The sequence below is a fragment of the Leuresthes tenuis genome, unplaced genomic scaffold, assembly GCF_036924035.1.
Source record: "Leuresthes tenuis unplaced genomic scaffold, fLeuTen1.0.hap1 SCAF_10, whole genome shotgun sequence".
Taxonomy (NCBI): Eukaryota; Metazoa; Chordata; class Actinopteri; order Atheriniformes; family Atherinopsidae; genus Leuresthes; species Leuresthes tenuis.
The window spans coordinates 28,790,108-28,811,111 of NW_027325364.1; the positions used below are offsets into that span (position 1 = coordinate 28,790,108).

The following is a 21,004-nucleotide window of genomic DNA, read 5'->3' on the forward strand; positions in this document are numbered from 1 at the left end:
CTGATTTTAACCTTATTTATAAACAGAATCAACATAGATTAAAAATTAGAAGTTAAAATTCATAAAACCTATCATACTCGTTAAATTGAATTCTTTAAAAACTAAACAGGCCATTAATCCATGTATGGATAGTCCTCACTGGTTGTTTAAACATCTACTATTGTCACAATGGATTTCTTCAAATGTGTCTTTAATGAATAGATGTATACTATCCCATTCACCTGTGCTGAGTTGGAAGGGTAACATTTGAAAAGAAGAAGTTAAATAAATGATTTCCTTCCAGATCTTGAGCATAACAGAGCGCAGAGGGAATGGCTGTAAATTCATAAGGGCTCTACTCTTTTAAATCCGAATAACTGTGAATCTTTCATGAAGATTCCCAGTCAAGAGAATCGAGAATGAGTTTATTTCAAAATGTCTCATCCCCCCAGTCTTTCGCTTATAAAAGAAAAACTTCTGTGCTCCACTGTGTGCTCCACCTAACCAAGACCTGCTTCATAGCTTTAATTTTTTTTGTGAAATCAAGAACATTTTAGGGGAGCTGACACACTTTCAGATTCAACATCCAAAGTAACCTTTAGAGTATTGATGTGGATAAATCACATGTAGTCCTCTGACAAATGGAAAGATTTCAGCGTGACAGATTAAAACTCGGGCAAATAGTTAAAGACTCAGCCCTCTCAAGTGTCATTCAGCTGGAGCTTATTCCACATACAGGAATTTCTCACAAGTCAGATAAGTTGGCTAGAGAGAAATGGGTGTGTATATGTGCATGTGAGTTCTTCCTGGGAGCACATATGTCTCATCTCATATGTGTGTGTGTGTTACTCTGTTACTCTGTGTGGATGGCATTTGGGTGTCTTTGATCAGATATGAACTATTCAGAAATGCTGCTGTAATTTGATCAAAGTCAGATATCCCTCAAGTAGGAAATGGAAGTCAGCTCTATTGGCAGCTCTTGAAAAGGAAAAAAAAAAAAAAAAAAGGCCCCACTTACTGGATGTTGAAAGTGCAGGGCCATATAAGGAGGCAATAATAGCAGTTTTAAACATGCACTGACCTGTTGTATGTACTTCAGCCCGTGTTGCTCGGCCAGAGTTCTGGCAGCTCTGATCCCTCCTTCCATTTGAACAGCATAGAAGACATGGCGGTTAGTCCCACGATGCCCCTCTGTGGTCACGAGGTTGCTCTGCAGCAGGCAGCCACACACCAGCACAAATGCACGGAACATGAAGACTTTAACAGGAAGAGATGAGAGAAAACATGTCATTTTAAAATTGATTTACTAAACTTATTCACAAACATTATGTATGATTTAGGACACTGTCAATGTTAGCCTGCACTGCTGCATCTACTTATAGCATTCAGAGCCTCTTTAGATAGCATATAACAGACAAAAGCACTTTCAGCATAGTTGCATCTCGCTATCATTCATCATCACTGAATCTGCTGTATTTCTTTTCAAATAATTGATTAAAATGAGATAAACAAACAAAAGTGATTATGATTCGAGCGATTATCAGATTACAGTCAAAAAATGATCACATAACATCCGAGAAGCATGTCTAACCAAAATTCTGCCATCACTGCCTGAAACTGACACAAATTTCTGTAACGCAGCCAGTCATTTGATCAACATATTCTTTTGACAACTTACATCACACACAAAACGATGTGCACCGGTATTAAATACCCATAAGAAACTACCACTCCTCACTGCTTCACTAAACAGTCTTAATATAAAAACCTGCGTTACTTTCAATGATATGTTGGAAAACACAAACATTCTCATAATATTCTAAATACAATCTAACCAGACAAACCGCTTTACTCTATATAAAAACAGAGTAATGAACAATGGCAGCTGGGAAACAATTTGCCAACAGCCACCTCCTCTGTGTTTCTGCATGAAATCCACTGTGGCTGCCACCTACAACATGTGAACCACCCACCTGTAGCCACACAGACTGAAACGTCCAGGAGAAATCTTTCACCCCGTGCGATGAAAGCTAGAACTCTGGCATCAGGGGCCCTGAGCGAGACAACATACTCTCTCCAGTTCCCAACCCACACGGTTAATCTCCTGGCCTTAATGCAAATGCTTCTGAGAGCTGAAAAACTGCAGAGCTGACAATGTCTGAACTAACTTCCCTCTTTAAGCAAAACAGGAACTTTATCGCTCTCTTTATTATGGTTTTAACTTTCCTGTGAACAATGATGGAACAAAAAGTTGTCATCGCTATCAGCATCTACTCATCCAGTAAAAGAGGCAACGGGCTGTTAGAAGAAGGCAATGTACAAGCACAGTTCTCAGTTATATCAAACCAAGCTAATCTGACTTTTCAGATCTAAGATGTACAAAACAAGGATTAGAAATATTTCGACTTGGCTTTCTCACTTTGATGTACTTTCTTGTACAATTTCATATATCTAATGCACTAGTGCAAAAAGGTAAATTTGTAGATGCAGCCTCGAATGTAATTAATAATGTTAAAAATGTGATCTCTTCTAAGCTAAAATGGTTCATATGAACTCATTTTGTGTCGTTTACTTCAGTACATGTTGCATTTTTACCTGCTGAAGCAAAATTGAGTCACCAAACAGAATACCATCATAGATATACAAAACATTAAAGTTTCTGATATTTTGTGTTTCTCTTTGACACTTTACATCCAAAAGCAACAAGCAGTAAGACTCCAAACCAGAAGATTAAGATATCACCCTCAAGTAGTAATTCAGGTTGTATTTTTATCCGATTTCTCGTCAAAAGCCTCCCCCTGCAGCATTTTCCTCCAAACAGTACAGCTGACCACTGTTTAAAGTCTACAGAATTACTCAGCTCCTATCTCCCATGGCACTGATCTAAATCGATAACCTCACTTGGGGCTCAAACCCAAGTCAATCCCACTGAGGTGCACCCCACTCAGCCAGTATTGGGCCTCTGGCAGAGACAGAGTAGACAGGGAGAGAGGGAGGGAAGAGAAGGAGCTTGTGAAACCGGAATACAGGAAAACCACACTGAACAGTGTCAGGGCCTTAGGGCCCACTGGGACGCTGATAAAGCACCTGGACATTTTTATAGACAAACTACTTATTTCCGTCCTCATATCGCTTGGGAAGACTGATAACTTTATATTCCTCTCAGGCAGAGGAATGAAAGGGAGGGGTTCCTTTCAGGAGTTTAATTGATCAAACTGTAGCCACAAGGGTTTTTTTTTCTTTAGATAAAAGAGACCAGCTCTCTCCTCAATACAATACAGAGATCTTTCAGAAAGCATACTCAACGAAAAGAGGGAGAAAAGGGGGGGGGCTCATTATGCAAAGTCATTAACAGCCCCTGACCGAAGTTCTTAAAGAGAGGAAGTTGATAGTGAGCTTGTATTGCACAGGATTTCTGAAGGTCACACTAACAAACATAGGGTGACATTATTTTACAATGTCGTATTATTACTCCTATCAAACTTTTCAGTTGAGAGGTTAAGTTTTGAGAAGGCTAACTACTTTCTGTGCCTGACAACGGTAAATTACCGTTTTATCTGGGATGGCAGTGGACATATTGGAAGGGTGTGGGGTGGGGGGTGATGCTGTGAGGATGACCAAGTCTCTGTCTCAGTGACCACAACAAAACTGCTTAGTAGAGAAACTTATTCTCCCGCCACAAGGGACCCTGACAAAGGCATTCCACTCTTAACAGCAGCTGATATGTGGCTGCCCATAACTTCTGACCACCACAGAGGTGAGGGTGGGGGTAAAGAAAGATAAAATTAGACACGATAATCGATTAAAACCTGCTTTACAACTATGATACATGACCCAAGTCTTTTATTGAAAATGTTTTGAAAATGCAGTCACCATAATGTAAAGATTATAAAAATGTTGATTATTAACTCAAATTAATACAGCATTTACTTTTTTTTTTTTCTTTTAATGAGGGCTACATTCCACTTAGAGGAGGTTCTACAACTAGCCAGCATGCACAGGTGCAGAGGTGGAAAGCAGACCTCATTAACACACCCGGCCTGCATCTGTATTTGAGGTTATATAGTCGCCACAGTGCAGTAAACTGTGTTACTGTACATTTGAAGGAGTTTTGTTACATCACTTCAGCGGTGTTGTAAAGGAAACGCCACCTTCAGTGGTTAAACTGACGTTACAAAGGGACATTAGTTGCAGTTATATGGCAAACTGTGAAGGGTGGTGCTCAGTTACTGAAGAAGCTTCTATCTCCTGCCATACACCAAACTGCAAAGTACAACTGAAAAAATTACTGTTTTTGAAAATATGCCACTAAACCCTGTTTAATTGACTAAAAACTGACGTGTCATTGATGAAATTATTCATTTGCCGTGTTTTGTTTTTTTTATCCAATCACGCGCAGCTTTCCCCGTAGCCTACATTAGCATGGTTTGTTTGGGCACTTAAATGTAACATAGAAATCATGCATACTAGTTAGTTTCTAGCATACTATGTTCCAACGTGAATAAGTCAAATGTGTAAAAAAAAATGCAATGAGGTCTGTCCTCTGTATAGCTGCTCCCAGCAATAACGGGCGTGGGGGCTAATCAAGACTAAATGGGAAACACCTGCGGTAGTGCACAGCTGTCACCAACATTTGATTTTACAGAGTGGAACAGTTTCAGCCGTCGATCAGTACTGTCTCGTTTACACTAAGTCTGTCTGGGAGCCTCAGATTACAACATTAAGCTATGACTTAAACAACATAAAGTCTCTCCACCGCCTTTATTCGCATCCACTAAAAGCACTCGGTCCACTTATACTACAACAAGAAAAAAAAGTGCACCCAAAAAAATTGACCAAATTTACAACCATCACGTCGTTAGTACCAAGTCTCGAACTGTGGTGTACTTTCTCCCTCTTGATAAAAGGAAAAAAAACGGTACAGTCAATCGAATTCAGGAAACGGGACTGCATTTGAGGGAAAGGAGAAGGGAGGGGTGAAACAGGTTCAAATCTCACTCCCACTTCACTTTGCACCATAGGACACACTGGGTTTGTAGCTTTGGAACAGCAAAAAAAAAGAAAGGCATTTACCTTTCCCATCCAGGCGACAGAGCCTTCACTGTCTCCTGTTGAAAGCGGGGCGGGATGTCGAGAAGAAAAGAAGGTTCCCGACGCGTCCATTTTCACGGTCTCCGCTGACTCGTGCCAATAAAAGATGCGAAGTAAACCATGCAAAACACCGCTTTTATTGTGCATCTCTTGACCGGACGATATAAAAACGTGCAGAAATAACCGTTTTCTTTTTTAAACGACTGCACGAGTCCATCGGCGGCGTGTGGCGGATAGGGGGGGTTTGTAAAGATGTGAGAATGCATTAGAATGCAAGAAATGGTGTGATGGCGAGAGGGACGGTTGGGAGAGACAGATCTGCATATGGAAATTAGGGTTCGCGTGGTTAAAATTCCACTTAAACCACTGCATTTGGTTGAATTCGGCAGGGCGAGACCCCTGCACTAAGACCGAGGAGGAAAACTGATTTGTGACGGCTCACAGAAAAGTCAAAACAACAAACACGCACCTGTTATGTGACACAACTAAAACATATTGATTTTTGACATTTTTTAACTAACTTACTAATACTGTGCTAAAGATTTAATTTGGCGTAAATATAACTCCAAACTCCGCATGAGGAATATTTTTTTTAATTAAAAAGTAAACATATTTAAGCTAATTCGATTATTTTTTTGTTTTATGAGCGGACAAAAAGTGCTGTTTGTGGTACACATAGGTAATTCATTTGGCTGTTTTTTTCACCTCCCAAGAGGTACATACGTTGAGACAATAAGACGACTAAACAGTTTCATATCTTTATATTTACTACAAACTGTACCTGGTAAAAGACAAAAAAGCGACGGAGGAAGCGCTGAGCAGGGAGACCTCTTGGGAGAACTCAAGGGACCGATTGAGCCACGCCCTCTCTGAAACTTCGGACCAATCATCAGTCGCGGGGCGCTTCCGCGCATGCGTGCAGTGAACGCGCGGGAGCGCATGAAAACCTAAACAACAGAGCCATGACATTTGCGTTGCTTTCATGCTTTAGTACCTTGATCTTTATATGATATCACGCCTTTAAAATTGCACGAAAGGCTGAAATACAAGGTTAGTCACAGTTTGAGTTATCTTGTTTTTCGGGAGGGAAATGTTGTGTACGGTTTTCCTTTTCTAAGCGTTGCCATTTCACTTTCTGAACTCACTATAGTGTTGCACTGCTACTGGAAAGTTAATTACAGCTAACATAATCACGATATCGCCTCGTCTACTTACAAACACACAGATGTTTCAGAGAATCAGTTTAACCTCTTTCTTACTCCTGCTGATTATTTCACCGAAGGGTCAGCTACATTGTGTTTACCTGCTAGTTTGTTAGCTTTGTTGTTTAGGCGGACATCAGTTCAAGCGCAACAGTTCATCCAGTCTGAATTATTTATGCTCCTGTAAGCACGTAATTGCCTCCTGAATAATCTGACGTGGACATTACTTTGAGCACATAATTTTTGTACCGCCTTGATTGTGTAGTAGCACATGTTTTCGATATTGCTTTGAGCCTATGGTATGTTAGCATTTATTCTCTTCTCAATAAGTACTTTATGCCCACACAGTAATGGGATTCCCATATAAGCTATTGCTTGTTACGTCTGTTTGGACTGTTTCTGCCCTGTTGTCTCTGAAGGTGAAACTTCCTCTGCAGCGACAGCATGGCTGATGACTTCAGCGAGTCCCTTACTCCACCAGTTTCCCCCTTTCCAGCAGACAGTCAGTGTGTTCTGACCCCTGCCCGACCGCCATGCTTCTGCTGCTCTGAAGGAAAAGATGACCCCACCGGGGCTCTGCCCACAGAGGGGTATACTGCGCGAGGCTCCCTGAAACGGTACAGTCAGTCAAAAACATTTTTCCCTTTCGGGGGTGCAATTTAGTTTCATGTGTTGACACTTTGATGTGATTGACTGAGTTCCAGTCGCACACATTCAAATGGTAAGATCAGAAAAACTTCTGTAAGTAAAGTCGGCGTGTCATTGCATCCACTCTGAAGGCTGCTGCTGCGCCTTGACCCAGCCCCTGCTGAGTATGAGGCGGACACAGTGGAGATCTTTGGCTTCCCCTGGGTAACAGAGACAGCACTTGTGGAATCTACGAAGCTGCTCTTCGGTCTGTTCAGGTGAGGCAAGCTTTAACAGGTCTTACATTTCCTTAGAAGAAGAAAAAAAAAGATGATGCATGCTCTTTTCTATGGAAGCAAAAAATGTAATGTAAAAATGTAAATGTTCACTTGCATACATGTCCCTGGACTTGTTTGGTGTGTTTCAGACAAAAGGTTTACAAGCTGGAGACTTTGGTGCGGTCCAGCTCACATGACTTTGGTGAGTCTGTGTAAAAATGGGATTTGCAGTCCAGCTAACAGTCTTGTTAATGTTGCCTTGCTATAAGATCATCATTGTTAATCACTCTATGTGCATATTTAGATACAACATTAATACTACTCACGTACGTGTCTACATTTAGGGAGTACCATTCTTCGCATTTAATCTATTCTTTTTTGTCTGTTTTTGAAAATAAAATGTTAATTTTTTATTTTTTTTAAGAACATCAAATTGATCACCTTAAGGTGCCTTCGCCAATAATATTGAGCTTGAGATACAGGGTTCCAGTTATTTAGCAGAGTTTGATTAAAACATTTTTTGAGCATCGGTCAGTTCTACAATTAAATATGAAGCTTAATCCCAGATCAAATAATTGTTGAAGGGGTGCTAATATATAGCCTGTTATGATTCTAATCTCATTTTGAATGAATGTATATGCATTTTTTGTCCTTTGTGATGCTGCAAAGTGGAACATCTGTGGTTAAAGAGAAAATTTACACTTGTTTGTATGTCTAGTCATCGCCAGAAACATATGAAAGCTTTAAATTTCTGAAGCGAGCACGTGCATTGTTTAAACAAATGTAACGTAAAACTCAGTGAGCTTAATCTTAATGAGGTTTTTTTTTGTTTTTTTTTTCCTGTTTTAGGACAGGCAGGCAATCTGCACTACGAAGCGGATGACCTTCGACAGCAGTGCGTTTTATTTCTTCAGTATGTTAAAGTCTTCTTGCATAGGTAAGTCAACGCGTTCACACCAGCTGCACGATCTGAAACATTTCTATAGATTATTATGGTGTTGTCGTTAAGTGTTCAGCAGATTTTTCATCAGAATGTGCTCATCCTTGTGTCTCCCAGATATCTTGAGCCCTCCGGGTCCTTGAATGCAGGTCCTTCACATCCTTATGAGGAGCTGGAACAGCAGTTCCCCTCTGCTCTTCTGGAGGAGCTGTTTGGGATCACTCTCCTCATAGGAAGACTTAAGGACCTGCCTGCCAATGTTCAAAGCGCTTTCAGCATACAGAACCATGGAAAGGTACTGCTGATGTGGTTTGGCTGCACAGATCAGACTCCAGATATCAGTGTAGGCTCGAGCATGTGTTGCGTAGGAATCAGAGAGAGGGTTTTGAAACAGATGCAGCACAACCGAGAGGCTTAACAGCATAGGAAACAATATCAACTCAAAAATGACAACAACTTGTTTTATTCTTTTTATTGTCCTGGAATTTGGTATTCTGCTTTCCTCCCACAGATTTTTCCTCCCTCTTGGCATTTGTTGCACCTTCATCTCGACACACACTGGTCAGTGTTGGAGATCCTGCACCTCCTTGGTCAAAAGATGCAAGGTATGGGTCTGGACTGACTACTCAGACAGAAAAATGGGAGCTAAGCATGTGGCTTGCGTGTATTATGTTGCATCATTGTCACTGAAACTCTCTGCAGGCCAGGTGGTATACGCCCACCAGTTTGTAAATCTGACAGGAGAAAACCTGACTGATACCAGTCTGTTTGAGGAGCACCTGTGCAGCCTGATGTGTGATCTTATTGGTCTGGCTTTAAGCAAATACAGCAAGGTGGGTGGCGTCTCATCATGTGTGATGAGCTGTGGTAATTACAACATCTTACAATCTAGCAGTGACTTGATGTAACTGCTGCACTGAATAGCTGGTTAGCAGAAGTTGGATAGCTAACACTATGTTTCAAAAAAACGGTCTGGAGCAGAGCTGCAGCTGTTAAAATAATCTTGTTGATATCTAGGTGAGGCCCACTGAGGCAGCAAGCAGCAATCATTACCTATGCTCCTGCACCAAAGAGCTCTGGATCCTGCTCATGTACCTTCTGGAATACAGGAATAAAGTGTTGCACACACAGGTAACAAAAATACACATGTCCACTGTCACAAAATAAATTGGGTCTAAATTCAGTTAACCAGTGTGTGTTCCCTCTAGTCTTTCTGGAGCTACATGAACTCATTGCTGAGGCCCCTGTTATCAGGGAAACCAGCAGCAGAGCACTTTAGTGGCCTTCCAACACACTGTAAAGACCCTCTGGGATTCACGTGGTGGTTGATTACTCATTTGGCGATGTTAGGCCAGTACAGTCGAAACGGCACAGTTCAGAATGAGGTAAGAGACCAAGAGTCGCACAATATTGATACATCGACATGTTCTATAAAAAATGTGTTGGTGCGTAAATATAACCTTTTTTTTTTTTCAGGGTTACAACTGTCAAACAAATTAATGTATATATCAGATCGCTGGAAAATGAAGCAATCATTCAGAGAATACTTGCAATCTGAAAAATGTTTGAAGCAATTGAAACCTGAATAAACTAAAGTAAATAGATTTAATCTGAAATCTGTCCTGCTGTGTAAATAACGGAGATTTGTTTCATTTTACCTCTTTTTCTCCATTAATTCTGAGCACCAAATTCTGAAATAAAGTTAGTGTAAAACTGTACTGGAGAGCACAATGAAGACGGACTCTCCATACATTTTGACCACTTTCATTGTTTAAAGGGGGAACTCCGGAATTCCCTCCGTTAGGTTTCCCATAGCTGCAAGTAGCCACATAACAGTAGCTATGTGCTAACAGAGCAATAGTACACATTCATTCATTCATTCATTCGTCTTAAAGTATTGGTGAAATAAAGACAGATAATGCCTTATTTAGAGGCTGCATCGTCTTTGCCCCGTTCACTCCATTATATGCATCCCGAGTTATCTAAATATCTTCCGAAGGACGCCGACTTTCGCCAAACTGTTCTCGGTGAGTAGATGAACGTATTTAATGCCAGAAATAAGGTCCAGGTTTAAAAATACCGGAGTTCCCCTTTAAGCAATTTGTAGCTGATAGACGATATTTGTGGTGTTTCTTAAACGTGTAATTTTGTCCCTTTCTTCAACTTTAGAAACAACTGGAAGACAACTGGACATTTGTGGAAGTGATACTGAAAGCAACGAGTAACCCTAAGGTCGGCACAGCTTCTAAACTTTTCTTCTCCAGCTCCCTTTTTGTGTGCCATATAAATTTTAACAGCAAATCTTTGTGTGCATTTCATATTAGGGTGGTCTAGCGGAGGAGCAGGTCAGGATGCATGTTCACTGCTGTCTCAGTCTGTGTCTGCTGTGGGAACCAAGCACCACTGCTGTCTCCATCCTCTGGGACTACTTTAGTAAGAACCTGGTAAGTCCCAGAGGACACAAGGCAACGAAATGCTGTGATCGCTTTATTCGATCGGTATATTCGATGTTGATCGGAGTTAATGCACTGCCTCATTTGAAGCACATCTACTGCAACTGGGTTCTTTACCTTCCTTTTGTATTTTAATACAACTTTTTGAACTTGCTGATTTTATTTGTTAGACGTTGCAACGTGCATCTAATTAAGGTATTCAGGCGCCACTGTTCCCTATACATTATTATCAAGGCCTTTCCAGTAAAACTATGTTCTGTCACTCCTCTCCAGAATGCCTCATTCACCGTGCCGTGGTTGGGGATGTCTGGCATGGGCACATTGTGCAAGACGCCTCTAGCTCTGTTGGAACAGGCCCGCAGCTGCTGCTCTCCTTCGCCGCTCCATTCTCCGGGTCACACCCAGCTCTATCGCTCTGCCAACTCCTTCCACATCTTCCTTCGAGTGCTGGGACTGTGCCTCGCCCAGGATAGGGCTGGTGGGGTCCCGCAAAGGCAGATCAAGGGGAGGTAAGGAATGGAGAGATGGCTTGGAAGCTTTGAAGTTCTCGCTGCTTCACATTTGCTTCCACCTTTAGAGGTAGATCTCACAACCAGCCAGCCATTTTAACACCATATCCATTTTTAGGTGTGTTTTTGAGTTGGACTGGCTCTAGGAAATAATTGCCATACAGGACTATGATTAAGAAGATTGGTTTTTCCCCTTGATCTTCATATGTGTGATGTGTTTACACAGCTGTCTGGGTTTGTGTGTGTCTGTGTAGGTGCATACCTGCAGGAATGCTTGCACAGCATGTGTGTTTGCAGACTGTCATGCATTTGAGACTTGTTTGTGTGCGTGCCAGGTGCATCACAGTCTCCCAGTGAGTCTTTGATATTTACTCAGGCCCACCAGTGGAGCAGGTGTCTCAGGAGTCAACCACCTGCTCTTCAGCATAGGTCAGACCTAAGGAGCCTCCGACTGATGCACACACAAACATAAGCTGTGCACCGGCTCCCTAGAGCAGTGACTTGGTTTACGAGTGTATGAGGGTGTTGGATGGGGTGAGGATATGTGTCTGGGCTGGGAATAAAGAAAAACTAGGCAAAAATTCACAAGCTGGTGATCAAATCCGAACCGAGCGCTGGACCATACCATATCCCGAGGCGGCTGGGTGCCAGAGAGTGGCAGCCGTAGATAAATCCGCCTAATGACTTCCCTCTGTCTGGAATGTGATCAGTAGCACTGCAGACATGGGGGCTAATTAGCTAACGAGCGTGGCGGTTAATTCGCCTTAACGAAGCTGTGTTGGTTTCCAACACGGATAGAGAGGGTAGCTTGGGTGGTGGGGAAAGGGGGGGGGGGTGTGTGGGTGGTAGGAAGGCTGGCAGCAGCCAGGCTGGGCAGGGACTGGTCCAGATTCTCTGTGCTCCACCTCCCTCCACCAGAACTATCACCACTGCCTCCTCCCCAGACAAGGCATGAGGCGTGCCGATTGTATCGCTCCAGCGTTTCAGCAGCGTTCCCACTCCTGGCCAGGCTCTGCTGGACACCCAAAACGATCACATTAATGGGATCGACTGCAAGCATGTTGATCTCCAATGCCAGGAGTTAGGAGCATCTGCTCACCACCGTTCAGCAAAAAAATCTGTCTGGAATAAACAAACAGACAGGTTGAGAGAATGCACAAAATCCCCTCTTCTGCTCCCTGGTTTGCTGCTTATATCCCTGTTACATGTTGCTCACTCATCTGTTTAAATCTCCCTCCCCTCACATTCTGACTGCATGCTTGGCCACCTTCTCCTTTTATAGTCTTCTGTGGGTATAAATAAGCCGAATTTGGCGTCGGCCTGCTTTTTCCCAGCTCCTCCCTTGGTTTTCACCACTCCTTTTGTATCAGTCATACTTCTTACGCCGAGTTTGTCTCGGGATGCTCGCTGTTTGTGTTTTGACCCAAACAGCAGCTCTGCTCACCTGTGTGGGCTGCATCTGTGTTTGGGAGATGGGGTGGGGTGGGGTAGCGGGGCTTTCAGCCGTCTGTGTTCTCCTGCCAGGCAAGCAAACAGCTAGCTGGATGTGTGCTAACGCACGTGTGTGTGTGTGTGGATTTATTGATCTCTCTCTGGTGTTGCAGTAAATTGGTTTGGCTGTGGAGAGAGGGACCAAGCACCCACTGCTGTGTGTCTGAGTGTCTCTGACATTTAACATGATCTTTAAAGGCATTTCTCCACAGTGCCCGCAGGATGTAACAGCGTACTGGGTGGTTCTCTATTCTTACACTCGTGCTATTCCTTTCTTTCTCGCCTACACACACACACACACACACACACACACACACACACACACACACACACACACACACACACACACACACACACACACACACACACACACACACACACACGCACGCACGCATACACACACAGGCTGGGTAGTGCAGTGCAGTCTCTCCCCTGGAGCTTAGAGGGTGATGGAGGCAGGTGATGGCGTGCAGGTTGGGGGTGGAAAGTTCAGTTAGTTGGCATTAAAAGTCAGGGGGTTTGGAAAAACAAATCATCTCTGATGAGTTGTATAGGAGAAGTAAAGAGACGCATGAAATAAGTTTTAAAAAACATTGCAACAGTTGTAATTGTAAAAAAAGCGAATGCAAAAAAACCACCATAGTATCATTTGTCCCATAGCTGTTGTTTCCTGTTTGTTTCCAATTTTCAGGATTTTCTCCAAGTTCTCATCAAAGAAGATGCAAGAGCTCTCGGAGGCAGGTCTCATGAACTTTCTGCTGCTGTTTCTGGTGGTGGCCAGGCAGGCAGAGCTGGAGGATGTGGCCAGCAGAGCCTGTGAGCTGCTCGGCTTTCTGCCCTCCAGCTGCCCCCCTGCACGTCGCGCGCTCGTCTGGAGAGGGCAGTTATCGCTGCTGTTGCTTTTCCAGGTATGTTTGTCCATTCATCACTGCATTGTATAAACACCACTTACTGAAATTAATCTCGAAGAGTATTGTTGCAGTGTTGAAATTCCATTAGTGCTGGATTTTTCTAATTGATCACGTGACATTTACAACAGGAGAGGGGTCTGGATGTTGGCGCCCAGGCTAGCTGGTTGGCTTCCTCCTTTAACGAAACAGCCAAGGAGTTCTACGACAAGACCACTGAGGTGTCTCGCAGACTTGCCCTCTGGGGGCCACTTGGCTCCTACCTGGACGGTGTGGCTGAGGTGTTTGAGACAAGCAGCAGTCTTATCCTGTCGGAAGAAAAGCTGCTCAGTGAAGGGTTTGCTTGGTTGCTGCCTGCCTGCCGCCAGTCTGAGCTGAACTCTGCCCTGGGCTTCCTGCAGATCGTCCTAGCACAGCTCAGGTGAGAGAGCAGGTGTAAGTGTTCACCAGATGCCTTGGATCTCTTACTTTTCCTTTGCTTTTCTCACTCTTTCATCAGTAACTCATGGATAGTAGAACTGTTCAAATAATTTTTCTTTGGGAGGGCCGTTTAAGTTTTTATTAAGTTGCTTCAGCAGATTAGACTGAGCTCTTTTGCTCTTCCCCGCCCAGCCCAGAGCCCACCCCAGAGCCCACCCACTTCACATACTGACAATGGGAGGATTGTGTAGTCAGCACGAATGAGAGTTTGTTAAAAAAAAATTTAAAAAAAACCCGTGGGTCTCAGGAGATCCAGTGACCCCCAGGCCACCCTCGGCAGTTGTTGCTAGAACCCTTATTAGAGTTGCGGGCTCAGGGGACACTCTATGGACACCGTTGTCGTTTTGATGGCGGCGGCAGTGCAGTGGGTGTGTGAGAGACTGTAGTCAGCAGAGCATCAGGATGGGTTCAACTGTAGGACAGGGGTGTTCATTACACGAACGACCCCAGCTGAAGGTTAGGGAGTCACGGCTGGAACAGTGTCTGTTTATGTGGAGATGCAGAGCCGGGAACAAAGACGACAGCAGACAACACAGGAGTTAGGAGGGATGTAAACATTTTTACTGTAGACTCTCAGTTAAATCTACTGGAAACGAGCTGAGTGTCACCTTATTTATCACTATTTACAATAACACTACTATAATTATTTCAAGTCATACCAAACATGCCTAACTCTTTGGAACATCTGTAACACCAGTACATTGAAACCTACATCATGCCAATAGCTAACATTTTACTCATTGGAAAATAATGTTTGAGTTCCTTTGCATTTCTAGATGTACTGTGTTCTTGACGACTGTTTCGTGAGAAAGCATTACTATGGTTATATGCGCCCCATTTAGAAAAGGTTTATAAATGAGGGAATCATGAGAACGAGAGCCTTATAAAATGAAGTGTCATCAAGCCTAATTACTTTCATCTCGTCGGTTCTTGCGGTTTCATGATTGCTTTAATTCCCCAAAGTTTGTGGTCCGTCCAGCCCATCCTGAGCTCTTACGCAGCTACCCAGAGATACACCTTTCCTATTTCAGTGCCAGACTTTTACAACATGGTGTATGTCTTTAGCTTTGCTGATTCCCAAACGTCACATCTGAGGGACAGAGAGGGTATGTATTTGCACATTAATGACTGTGGAGGGAAGAGAAGAGAACTCCTGGAGGCCTTCTCTGTTATGGCCTGGACCACACTGACCCATTTAGCCAAATAAGAGAACACCATGCACCACCATGCTTTCCACTTCATCCCGCCAAATTAAACATAATTCCTCAGCCTGGCGATTCTGGTATGTCTTTGTGATTAATATGTTTTCTTTGACAAAATTAATTCGTAATTATGTTGCCTGGCAAATTTGGCCTGTGCATCATTATGTCTATTAAGAGCCATGTGGAATCTGCACACATTAACAGAATTATTCTGCAGCAGAGGGTCCGACTATTTGCTCTTTCGAGCCATTGTCATGGTGCTGAGGCAAGAAGCCAGTCACAGACATAATTCCTCAGTTTGATTTCTTCCCATGACCCTCTGATTTGGGACAGTGGGTGTGTTGCTGGTTGATGTGGTGAGCTGACATCAGCGCACACCGTTGGATCTCTTTTCAATCCCCGTCTTCTTAGCTTGATATTGAAGGGTTCCTGTGAAGCATTTTGCTTTGTGAGGGACATTGAGCCTTTCTTTTCATAGTCGAGAACTGTTGACTTTAAATAGAAATGCATGTATAGAATAAAGGGAAAAAAGGCATAGAGTGAATAAAACCTTTTTTTTCTTCTGTGTCTTCAGAATGTCTGTGTAGGATGGGCTATATTTATGTTTTATGTGCATTTATAGTGGTTGCAAGTTGGGGATAGGTTGACTCTGGAGTGGTATTTTGCTGTGGTGTAAGTTTGTGTGTATACATAAGAAGCCACAGTGAGGAGGATTAAGTGGGGTCTCTGACGATGTCTTGTACAATGAGGGTTGATGGGTGTGAAAGGCCCATTCCGCAGTAGTAACGAGGCTAATGAATTCAGACTCTAATCGATTGTCTCAGCTCTCTCTGGATTAGATGCAACCTTGCTGGAAGCGAAGGCATCATTGATGTGAGCGTGTGTGTGTGTGTGTGTGTGTGTGTGTGTGTGTGTGTGCATGCACACCTTGGTAGCAGGCGAGAGTGAATGGTTGAGGAAGGAAAGGGGACTGCTAGTCCCTCCATCCTTTCCTCCTCCCTAGCACACCTTAACCCCTACTTCTCCACAGCCCCATGTGGGTGAATGAGAGGGACAGAAGGATCATCTCCAGTCTAAATGAGATTACAGCTCCTTCAGCTGCTTATCAGGGCTAATGCCAGCCACTGTGGGGCTGCCGTAGCAACTGGGGCCAGGGCCAGGGATGAGCCAAAGTGTAGTCTGTGTACGGGGATCAGCATTAGGCTCCGCTCTATGCCGATAATACCCTCCTTCCCCACACCTTCCTCCACCCCCACTGCTCCACACTGCAGCGCTCTGCCGCACCCAGTAAATCCCCCATGAGAGAAGAGAGGGAAACGCAGGAAGTAGGAGTAAAATGGAAGCAAAAAGAAGAGGTTGCAGTTGGTGGTGTTCGTGCACAAGAGGGAGCAACGAAATGGATAGATTTGTTTAGCTGTTCTTGCTTTTGTGAACGTTTGTCTGTGTCCTTCCAGACGGGTCCATCAGCGCGGTGTCCAGTCAATGCCCACCCCGGCCTGGGCTCCTGCTACCACCAGTGCGATTAAAGAGCACCACCTAGCTGTAGCCTCTGCCCTGTGGGCACACTTCTTCCCCTTCCTGCGCAGCTTACGCCTCTCTCAGACTCCTCCAGCACAGCTGGCAGATGCGGCTGCAGGTCAGTAACTCGCAGTGAAGGAAGACATCATTAATAAAGGCAAAGATATGAGGACTTTTCAAAAGCAACGGGTAAAATTTTGCTTAAGTTGTGAAATGGTGGATGTTGAGATGATTTAAGAATGTAAAACATGAGAAAGAAAAGAATTAAATGACTTTGTCCACTGTACTTGCTTAATGTTATAATTGGCTTTGATCTTAGACATTATAAGTTCATATTCTGTATTTTCCTAAATAAATGTTCCTAGCTGGTACTTTTCCACTCTGCTCATACTGCACAATCGATGACCTTAAAATGGTCCAAGACCTTAGAAGGACATAAACAACTGGGTTAGACAAAATATCTCAATTAGGGCAGATAGGTCTGGTACATTAGATCCACGCCTAAAACAGCACATTGTTTATCACATCCAAAGAACACAACAAGGACAGCAGCTGGCCTGAGCATGTCACCCAAAACTGGCCAATTATACTCTGACAAGTGTGAAAACAACTTCTGTGAGATAAAGCTGAATATAAATATGACATGTTTCCGGATAACGGGGCTCGGCCTGACGGATTTCGTGCGGGAGCTCTGGCACTCCGAGTCCAGCGCTGCAATATACTTTACTTGTGACCACTAATAAATACTTTTTTAATAAACGATTTCTCCAGCTTATTCTTGAGCTTCCAATGAAAAAATCGGGCTAACAATTAATCATATGAATAATTCAAGTTTGACCGGATTTCATTTTCCTCAGGTTTCACCTTGCTGGCCTTTGATCTACCCAGTTCTGCCCCCCAAGACCTCCAGCCCAGTCCAGTCCAGTCCATCATGCAATGCTTTGGCTGGGACGACATGGTTCACCCACTTCTGGTGACTCGTTACCTTCCCCATCTTCTCCAAAACAGGTGGGGTTAGTCTCTCAGATATGTGTCCATCACAAAACATTGTGGAAAAAAAAAAGGGAATGATATTTCATCGCTGAAATATCCAAGCAAGGACTCATTTATGCTCATTTGTGCTTGGGTAAACTCATGCATGATCATTGTATTGTTAGTCTAATCCTTTCCCTCCTGCTGTCGACACAATGGGTTTATTCATCAAGACTGTTTCTGCATTGCATTATGTTCGGTGAATCCATTTCGCTGTCTTTTTCCAGTGAGCTGGTGTCCTCACTAAGCGCTGGTTCCAGCATTCCTGTGTCTGGTTCCGCTCAAGGCCTGTCAGTCAGAGCCTGGTTCAGATGTGTTCTACAGCAGCACCTTCACAAGAACTCAGACGGGACTGACAGCAGAACGGGTAACAACACAACGAATCAGTGCACAAAATTGTAGGATTTCATTAATTGCAGACACGCATTTCGATATTTGCCTGTGATCAGATTGGGTTATAAAAGCAAAATTGCAGTTTACGGTCTAAGTTTTTGTTTCTGTATCCCTTCTAACTTCGGACCCTGTCCTACTTTTTTCCTCAGAGATTTGTGCTGCATGACCTCTTCCCCGATTTAAACGCGTCCTTCCGATTTCGGCCTTTGAATGTTGCAAATGTTACATTTCACCTGGTGACTCGTATGAAAAGGTATATTTGAATCACCAGTGTTTGCGTTTGCTTTCCTCCAGGCCGGGCTGCGGGAGAGCAGTTGTGTGAACTGACCCGGCTTGTGCTGAGACTTCCTGAGGTGGACAGTCTTCTGCAGAGAGCCGGACTCCAACCCGCAGCCACCAAGCTCGAGCCCACTTCAGCCCTGGAGGTGTTTGTCAAGGTAACGTGCTACGTTAGAGTTGCACTGCGCTGCTGCTGCAGTGTGCATCAACTTACAAATGTTTTCCCAAATATCTGTCCTTAACTGTTTACACATGGTGTCAGGCTGCAGGCAGCATGTACAGTGGACTGCAGCTCTTATCTGAGCGGTCAGCCATGGTGACCAAAGCCCTCGACTACATTGGTGATATCCTGAAACACATTAAACCTTATGTGGTGAACAAGAACCAAGAGGGGATGCAGTTGGCATACTGGGCTGTGGGTAGGTGGAGAGTCAATATTTCCAAAAATAAAAATAAAAAATCAGCTTTGTTTTATTATTACAGTGTAGCTGAGGTAACAGACAGGAGTAATTGATAATTATAGTTGTGTATCTGACTCAATGACTTTTCTGTGTGATTCAGGCTGCATAGTGAAGCACTGGAGCCCCCTGCTGGCCACTTCGAAAGCTCAGCAGCTGTTGTTCAGGATCGTGGATGGGTTGCTGCTTCCACACAACCTTCCCCAGCAGGACAAAGCTCTGAGGGACAGCCTGCCTCTGTATCTACAGGTCAGGATAAACGCGTACTGTGCACAAACACACGCGCACAAAAAAACTGACTTTCATCGCTCACTTTTCTGCCACGCTGGCGTTGGCGAGGTTACTTGACTGATTTGTTCTCTCACAGGGTCTTTCAGTTGCCTCAAGTGTGTCTCAGTCGCAGGGAGCTTACCTTAGGCAGCAGCTGCGCTCGGTAACCCGCAGATATCTTGACCATTTTCTTCCGGCTTCACCTTCCATGGGCATCATCACCAACCACCCAGTGCTTCTGGGAGCCTGTGAGGCCAACCCAACCGCACGGGGAGCTGCATTGAGGAGGACCATCCTGGAGGTGCTCTGGTGGGTCTATAGAGCTGAGATATGACTTCTAAAAACAACAAAGCAAGCGGAGCAAGCAACAGTGCATTGCTTTGGCATAATTTGTAGCCGCAGATAACTTTTCTGGAATTACTTTTTTTTTTTTTAAATCCAAAGCTTGCTTTTCAACATTTCATCAAAGCTTACTCACATACTCGTCTTACCTTTCGGTGGGTTTCTCCATAAACAACTTTTTAAACTATAAAGCAGTTCCTACGTGGAACTGAAGGTAACTGGTAAATGTCCCCTGGGATTTCACAGTGAGAACTTCCTGCAGTTCAGAGGTCATGCCCCCCCTTCTCGCCTCGCATCAGTCCTGACGTTCCTGCTGGAGCTTCTGAGACGAAACAGGGACTCTGATGTTACCCTCCTCACCCTGCCCCTCTCCTCTCTGCTGCGCTGTTTGATGCTGGTCAATGAGCCACAAGGTATGATTAACACCCAAATGGTAAATAAGTTTTTCATACACTTCTAAAACCGTAATTATGCAGCAAAGCCAGGTGTTTGATATTGTACTTGTAGAATTATATGCAACTGCAGCTTTACTGCATTCTTTATTGATCACTACATATATTAAAGTCCACTTTTCTTCATATAATAACAGACCTGTTTGGCTTCACTTCACTTTTCAGCACTATGCATCCTTCAATCACAGTACTTACCAACAGGGTTTTTGTAAACACATCCTTAAAGCTCACAGTTTTCATCTGTCCTCATTTGTCTACTGATGTCAGTAATACCAGAGGTTGTGTGCGTGTGTGTGTGTGTGCGCAGTGAAGAAGACGAGCACAGATGCATTACAGCTTGTGGTGGAGCGATGTGCTGCTGCCTCTACAGACGGACCGTGTGAGCAGATGATTACTGTCTTACGGTAATTTCCTACAATGTGTAGCTATAAGTATCTGCATCTGAATGTGCTCAGTGTGGCATTTTGTTTGTCTGAGTCCTCACAAATCTGTGTCATTTCAATGCTCTTAGGTCATTTGTGGAAGAGAATGAGGGGGTCTACGACAGGCAGGTGTACGGCGTCCTGGAGACTGTGGCTGTCTTAGATCCAACTGTGGTTCAAGCTCTCATTCCCAACCTGTCTGTCAGCCTGAGAAACACTGAGCACAAACGAGGACTGGGCAGGAACATTGCCTTGAGGTGAGTAAGCACATGAATCACATCCTCGGAGCAGTGTAGAAAATGTTCACTGCGTTTTAACTATTTTTAAGTCGTCTAGACAATAAGCAGGTGCCACGTAAAACGAGGCATATTCTGTAGCTGTGTGCTTTGTTGAATATGACACATCTTGCTGTGTAACAGGAGTGCATATACCAAGCTGCTGTGTCTCCTTGGAGAAAGTGGGCAGGCTGAAATAACCAGTCTGGAGAGCGACTAAGAAGTTTTTCAGAAGGAACGACCACCTTGAAGATAACCTCCAAGAATCACTTGCATTTCATAACATCTCATTTTATATCCATCTTGATTTTATCTTGAGAAAGATCTGTTTCACTGCTACCTGTGAGGGTATCTTAGAAAATATGAGTTTGCTTGACACGGAAGACAAAGCATTAAACATTAA

General features: G+C 43.7%; 2 protein-coding genes across 2 annotated transcripts in view; one reads left to right on the forward strand and one right to left on the reverse strand.

Annotated features, from left to right (window-relative positions):
- LOC140316986 (furin-like protease kpc-1) overlaps positions 1-3,074 on the reverse strand; it is a 154,662-nt gene extending 151,588 nt beyond the window's left edge. Inside the window, exons 1-3 of the mRNA XM_072395066.1 lie at positions 2,881-3,074; positions 1,953-2,104; positions 1,061-1,236 (exon numbers count right to left, since the gene is read on the reverse strand). Of these exons, the coding sequence (XP_072251167.1) occupies positions 1,061-1,236; positions 1,953-2,104; positions 2,881-3,074 (522 nt within the window). The remainder of the gene's footprint in view (positions 1-1,060; positions 1,237-1,952; positions 2,105-2,880) is intronic.
- Positions 3,075-6,016: 2,942 nt separating this feature from the next.
- On the forward strand, positions 6,017-20,991 carry mms22l (MMS22-like, DNA repair protein). The gene is made up of 26 exons (XM_072394833.1): positions 6,017-6,353; positions 6,692-6,889; positions 7,052-7,177; positions 7,327-7,379; positions 8,027-8,114; positions 8,235-8,412; positions 8,629-8,722; positions 8,820-8,950; positions 9,135-9,248; positions 9,326-9,502; positions 10,287-10,349; positions 10,442-10,561; positions 10,844-11,079; positions 13,262-13,478; positions 13,610-13,899; positions 16,615-16,796; positions 17,536-17,686; positions 17,938-18,077; positions 18,398-18,540; positions 18,645-18,801; positions 18,944-19,089; positions 19,208-19,419; positions 19,699-19,865; positions 20,212-20,308; positions 20,416-20,583; positions 20,746-20,991. Exons 2-26 carry the CDS (start codon positions 6,717-6,719, stop codon positions 20,819-20,821), a joined length of 3,699 nt encoding a protein of 1,232 aa, XP_072250934.1. The 5' UTR covers positions 6,017-6,353; positions 6,692-6,716; the 3' UTR covers positions 20,822-20,991.
- Positions 20,992-21,004: the final 13 nt, after the last annotated feature.